Source organism: Glycine max, chromosome 8, assembly GCF_000004515.6.
Source record: "Glycine max cultivar Williams 82 chromosome 8, Glycine_max_v4.0, whole genome shotgun sequence".
Taxonomy (NCBI): domain Eukaryota; kingdom Viridiplantae; phylum Streptophyta; class Magnoliopsida; order Fabales; family Fabaceae; genus Glycine; species Glycine max.
This window is the reverse complement of record NC_038244.2, coordinates 26,371,243-26,377,632: the sequence shown is the minus strand read 5'-3', so window position 1 is coordinate 26,377,632 and position 6,390 is coordinate 26,371,243. Positions and strand designations below refer to the sequence as shown.

The window sequence follows — 6,390 nt, the reverse complement described above, 5'->3', positions numbered from 1 at the left end:
ATTGCAACAAAAAAATTAAATTTTTAAAAGACTAAAATTAAACATTTTTTAAAGGACTAAAATAAAAGATAATTATAAATTTAAACCATTGAAACTTGTAACTTGATGGTGTTAGGAAACAATTGAACGAAAATAACATAGTTATAGTGTTTTTAACAATTAAAATATCTTATTGAATTTTTTAAAAATTGGAAAACTAAATTGAACTTTTATATAAATTTTAAATGACGGTGTCTAGGGTGGACCACCATCAAGTGATCTACCATGTATCATTTTTAAGAGCCATTAGATTAATCTAAGACACATTCTTATTGTAGACCCTCCACACCATAACTTTCCTCTCTTAGTCTCTTTCTCTTCCTCTCCTATGGCTCCTTCACTGTCATTGCAGCCAACCACCATCGCCATCCTTCTTCAGTCACGACCCATCACGATCACGAATGCCATTGTCACTCACTAAGCCTCCTCCACTCCCTTCTCCCCCTTCTTCCCCAAATCCCTTTCTCTAATAACTCGAAGTAGGAGGGGCAAAAGAACAAAAGGTGGAAGCAAAGGACATAGATGCGACGATTCATGCCACAAACCCAAAGGTAGTAAAGGAGGCACCACTCTTTTGAGCCACAATTGTCGCACATCAGTGAAGTCCTAAATTTTGTAGGCGACGACATGGAAACCATCGTCATCATTGTGGCTTATCCAAACAACTTGTTTATCTCTGACGTAGGCATCATCGTCGAGGAGAGGGAACTGTAGCAGAAGTCGATGACGACAATGTCATTAGATTGGGCCAATTAGAGTTAGCCATGTTTGCCGGGTTGTGGTATCAATTGTCCCATGGCGAAGGCCCAAGTAGGTCAAGTCATAGTCAACTGGTGGCGCTTGGGCTGTTACGCTCTTAAGTAGAAAGAGTTGCACCCTGACTATTAGCTATAGCTTTCGACCTAGTGGTAAGCGCTCAATCCCACAATTGGTATCAGAGCTAAGGTCATGAGTTCGATTCCCAGTGGGACAATTACTGAAGGGGGGATTGTTTGTCGGGCTATGACATCAATTGTCCCATGATGGAGGCCCAGGTGGGTCAAGTCATAGTCAATTCATGACGGTAGGGCTGTTACGCTCTTGACTTGAAAGAGTTACACCTGGACTATCAGCTATAACTTTTGGCCTAGTGATAAGTGCTCAATCCAACAAGTTGTCAAGGAAAGAGGGGGAGTTGCGGGTGTGGACAAATTAGGGCTCACTAGAGAGAATGACAAGGAAGGAGTTGAGGTCGACAATGGTGGGAAGAAAGGAGGTACTAGAGATGCAAATATAGAAGACAAAAGGGAGAAGGAATTATGTGTGGAGGGTGCACCATACTAATATAAAGATGAGATTAATCCAACGGTTGTCAATTGTGATCAACCAAAAATTAGATGTCTTCCTTATTCACATTAGACAATCATTTTAAATACTCTAAGTAATTAAGGAATCAATTTTACAATTAAGTCTTTTTAAGATGTATTTATTTTGAAGAAGAAAAATAATATCCAAGAAAAAAATATACTTTATTCTATAAGATGAACACCTCTTACACATTATTGATTTAAAAATTTCTCCTATATTTCTCAAATGTCTATGATTCTCTGTTCTAAACTAAACACGACCTTAATAATCAAAATTCGTGGTTGCTTCGCAAATAATACCAGGACCTGGCGCGTGACATGAACCGGCATTCCTCTCTGGCTATTTAACACGTATTATCAATATTCATTCCGTACCCTTCAAACCGAAAGTATGATACACTCCCTCCATTAACGCGTGGGTCCAACATTCTCTCTCTCTCCACTCACTTTGTTCACAGTTCACAAGTTTTCTACTTCCCTCTCCCCCCCCCCCTCTCTCATCTAGTCAAACAATCAAACAAACTCATTTAGCATAGACAGTGAAGCAGGCTTTCTCTAGCAGCTAGAGATGGCAGAGGGAAGAGGGTCCACTCTCGTGCACCTCTTGGTCGTGGTTCTGTGCTTGGTCGCTTTCGGGTTCGCCATTGCCGCCGAGAGAAGAAGAAGCGTCGTAAGCCGCTTTCTCTCTCTCTCTCTTAAACCCTTTAGTTTAAAGTTACATTGCTAAGGTTTTTTTTTTATTCACTTTTATTTGTCTTCCTCGTCACACGTTATTGTTTTTATGCTAAGAACATCGTTGCTTGACAATTTGACATAGATCTATCTATATGTTAAATTTTGTGTCTGAGTTTTATGTTTTGCCTTAGGTGTGAATTTCGCTAATTCTTCCTGGTATTTGATGCAAGTGATTTGTTTGTTTAATTTCGGTAACTACCTCTTCATAATCACCATAATCAGTGCATCTGATCCTTGGAAAAACTCAGTTTTATACTTAGCACAGTTCTTGTTGCCCTTCATGCTGTGTGGGCGTTTTTCTCTCACTCCTCCTTCAATGTGAACAGGAAAGCCAATCTATGGCTGTCAGGGCCGGCCCAACGTTGAGAGAGGCCTAAACCAAATTTAAAGAGAAAATTTTTTACTTTAAAAGAAAGAATTATATGTTGAGACTTTTTGTCAACATATGTGATCTTTTTTACTTTATAAAAACCAATAGTAAATATTATTTTGTTGGTGGGCCTAAAGCATAGGCTTTAGTTGCATTATCTTTGGGTCGATCCTGAATTCGTTGTTGAAAGCTCTTGTAGATCTATTGTTAATAACTGGTTATAAAATAACACCTTCAAGTGCTGGAGCCACATAGTGAGCCTGGTGCTAGAATAACTAAGGAAAGATCATATTGATGTAGCACAGGAGTGACTGCATGTCCCTTATTATAACACACAATAACCTGTCTGATGATACTTCTGCATTCTTTTTGTTGACTTCCAAAGAGCTTGTATCTATCTTCCTCACTTTTGGTATAACATCTGTTGTTTCTCCCTTTTCCTCTGTATGTGTATGTTTGTAACCATTATGTGACTTTAGAGCTTGTTGTGTTAAATGCCAAAAGTAGTGAAATGTTCACTGCAGACAACATCCTGTAAGGGAGTTTTGGTGGCTCCGTTACCTGGTTTATTGTAAATTGGTATGGGTTCTGAATAACTGTAAAAGTATGTCAAAGGGAAATAATATGTAAAAACAATAAAATACTTCTTTTCAAGAGCATTTCCAGCACTGAAATTCAGAGTCGTAGTGAATTTATCACCCTATAAAACACTGCCACACTTGCATAATGGGAAGTCGAGACGTAGTATATTGCTGCATATACTTCTGATACCGTTCAGTTAATATTTTTAAAGTCAGTGTTTTTTAAATGTGAGGTGCTATATACATTTTGTTATTAATAACTTGACCCTTTTTTATTTGCTCTTGCTTGACAGGGAACCATGCACAAAATTGAAGGAACAAATGAAACATTCTGCAGCTATAGTTCAGATGTTGCCACTGGTTATGGAGTGGGCGCTTTCCTGTTTCTTCTTTCTGGTGAATCACTGCTAATGGGAGTGACAAAGTGCATGTGCTTTGGGAGGCCCTTAACACCTGGGGTAAATCGAGCGTGGTCCATTATATATTTTCTTTCTTCTTGGTAAGAATTCTTAATTCTTACCCGAGAATTTCTATTTTGTCTTAGCAGCTGATATTGAAGAAGCTAAAATATTGTGGTAGGATTAGGAATATTATATGCTTCAAATGTATGCTTTTGTTACTCTAGTGAAACTAATCATTGGAGATTTCATCATTTGCCCCATCTCTAACGGTTTAATTGTTTGATTTATAACCTACATAACCCCTCATCCTTTTGCCTATAAATTTGGTCAAAGGTAACCAGCTTAAAAATATTTTTTTACTCTACAATATGTGGTTTTTATGTCTTTATTCATGTTAAGCTTCTTGGTCCCGACAACTCACATTGAATCTTTGAGTTTCATGTGTACATTTAATGCTTTCCCAGGGTCACTTTTCTGGTAGCAGAAGCTTGCTTGATAGCAGGTGCAACCAAGAATGCCTACCACACCAAATACCGTGGAATGATTTATGCTCATAACTTCTCATGTGAAGCCTTGCGGAAAGGTGTCTTCATTGCCGGAGCGGTTTTCGTTGTTGCAACCATGATTCTTAACGTATACTATTACATGTACTTCACGAAGGCAATGACAACACCAGTTTCTCATAAGGCAAATCGGGTGAGCTCCACTGTTGGAATGGCTGGATATGCATGATGGACTATGGCTGAAAAGGGTAACAAATTGAGTCTTAATTTCAGTGGATATCTCTATGATTGTCACTAGCAAAACGGTGATTTTCAGTTTGGTTTTTCTTAGGTGTTTATAATGTTTTTGTGGATGTTACTGGTCAGAAGCAATTTATAGCTATATCTATAAATATCGTAGTTTAGGAAAAAGAGGGTCTCTCATTATGTTATTGGGTTTCAGATAAACGTGATGTTGAAAGTCTGGAAAATGTTTGGGCCTATATTTCCCTCTAATAGAATTGGAATTTTTGAAAGTCTTGCTATCGATAAGAAAATCAACTGAGTTGGAGCTTTGGAGGCTGCATTTATATTAGTCAACTCCAAAGAAATTGGTCTTGTTTCTTGAAAAAAATTCAAGACAATAAATTGGGCCTTAACTTCTGCGCATCACATCTTGTAAAAACAGTAAACCCAATTTTTTTTCAAACATCAGTAAACCCAACTATATTCCCTGTGACAAAAGCATCCTAGTTAACTTGTATAAAGCTTCCAGCGATATTACTTTAACCACCGAAATCAGTGTCTTGTAGGTTTGATTGTTGTTGAAGGAGAAATAATATTGGAGAAAACATTTGTATTTTTTGAGATTCATATCTTTTATATTCTATTTTAATTCAAAAATTTATCTTTTATTTTTATTATTTTTATTTTCATCATCTAAACTAAACACACTGAATAGGAAGCCATCACTGAAGTCCACAACCTGATTCAACTTAAATCAAACCTCAAACTAAACACACTGAATAGGAAGCCACCACCCAAGTTCACAACCTGATTCAACTTAAATCAAACCTCAGCAAACCCAAGAGAACCTTATATTGAAGGTGCACACTTCAAATTTTTTTTTCTTCACAGCAAAGAATAAAATATTTAATAAAACAGCCTGAGGTTATGACACAAGATTTGGCAATCCCAGACCAGTAAAATAAGTACATGATATACAAAATACAGTATTACATGCCCCACAACACCTGTAACAATTTTGTGGCACACATGCCATATTCCCCCCGCCGAATGTAATAACGAACATTTGCCCCAACCCCCTCCCTAAAAACTAATTGATAAAATACCTCATGCATTTATCTAATAGCAACAAATGTTTAAGCATTAAAACTTCCATATCATGCAGTCCTTCAGTGATCATCGAGGCTCAAGCTGATGTAAGCTCCATTAGAGCTTGTAGGCCTAGGATCTTCTTCATCAATGGATTCTTTTGTTTCTTGGAAGATGAATGGTAGCGGAATGGAGAAGGAAGAGAGAGAGGAGACACCACTTCAAGGAGAAGATGAGTCTAGAAGAAGCTCACTACCATAGGAGGCCATGGATAAGAGCTTGGAGGAAGAAGGAGATGACTGAGGTGAGAGGAAGAGAAGAACACAAAATTTTGTGCTCTAAAAGAGCTCTGAAATTTGAAGTTTAATTTTCAAATGATCAAAGTTTAAAAAATGCACACACATGACCTCTATTTATAGCCTAAGTGTCATACAAAATTGGAGGAGAATTTGAATTTCAATTCAAATTTCACTTGAATTTGAAATTGAATTTGTGGAGCCAAACTTTGGAGCCAAAATTTCACTAATTATGATTAGTGAATTTTAGTGATGGTTCAGCCTATTAATCCAAGATCAATTCCAAGATTCTCCACTAAGTGTGCTTAGGTGTCATGAGGCATGTAAAACATGAAGGACATGCATAAAGTGTGACTATATGATGTGACAATGGGGTGTAGTAAGCAAATGCTCACCTCCCCCTCTAAAATTTAATTGGATTGGGCTTCTACCAATTCAATTAAATTTATTTCCCAACACACACATCAAATATTCACTTAGTGCATGTGAAATTACAAAACTACCCCTAATACAAAAACTAGTCTAGGTGCCCTAAAATACAAGCGCTGAAAAATCCTATATTTCTAGGGTACCCTACCTACATTATGGAGCCCTAAATACAAGGACCAAATATAATGATTTCCTAGTCTAATATGTACAAAGATAATTAGACCCAACCTTGGCCCATGGGCTCAGAAATCTACCCTGAGGTTCATGAGAACCCTAGGGCCTTCTTTAGCAGCTTTAGCCTAATCCTCTTGGAGCCTCTTGCTCATGGCTCTAGTGACTGGTCCCTTCCTAGAGAGGATTGCATCATCCCCTCCCC

General features: G+C 37.7%; 1 protein-coding gene across 1 annotated transcript; it reads left to right on the top strand.

Annotated features, from left to right (window-relative positions):
* The first annotated feature begins 1,761 nt into the window (after nucleotides 1-1,761).
* Nucleotides 1,762-4,490, top strand: LOC100812808 (uncharacterized). Its single transcript, XM_003531880.4, has 3 exons — nucleotides 1,762-2,055; nucleotides 3,365-3,570; nucleotides 3,937-4,490. The coding sequence occupies exons 1-3, from the start codon at nucleotides 1,954-1,956 to the stop codon at nucleotides 4,202-4,204; spliced, it is 576 nt and encodes a 191-aa protein (XP_003531928.1). The 5' UTR covers nucleotides 1,762-1,953; the 3' UTR covers nucleotides 4,205-4,490.
* Nucleotides 4,491-6,390: the final 1,900 nt, after the last annotated feature.

Coding starts and splice junctions, on each gene's coding strand:
- LOC100812808 (XM_003531880.4), top strand. CDS start 1,954: ATGGCAGAGGGAAGAGGGTCCACTCTCGTGCACCTCTTGGTCGTGGTT. Junction 2,056..3,364: donor CCGAGAGAAGAAGAAGCGTC/GTAAGCCGCTTT, acceptor CTTGCTTGACAG/GGAACCATGCACAAAATTGA. Junction 3,571..3,936: donor ATATATTTTCTTTCTTCTTG/GTAAGAATTCTT, acceptor ATGCTTTCCCAG/GGTCACTTTTCTGGTAGCAG.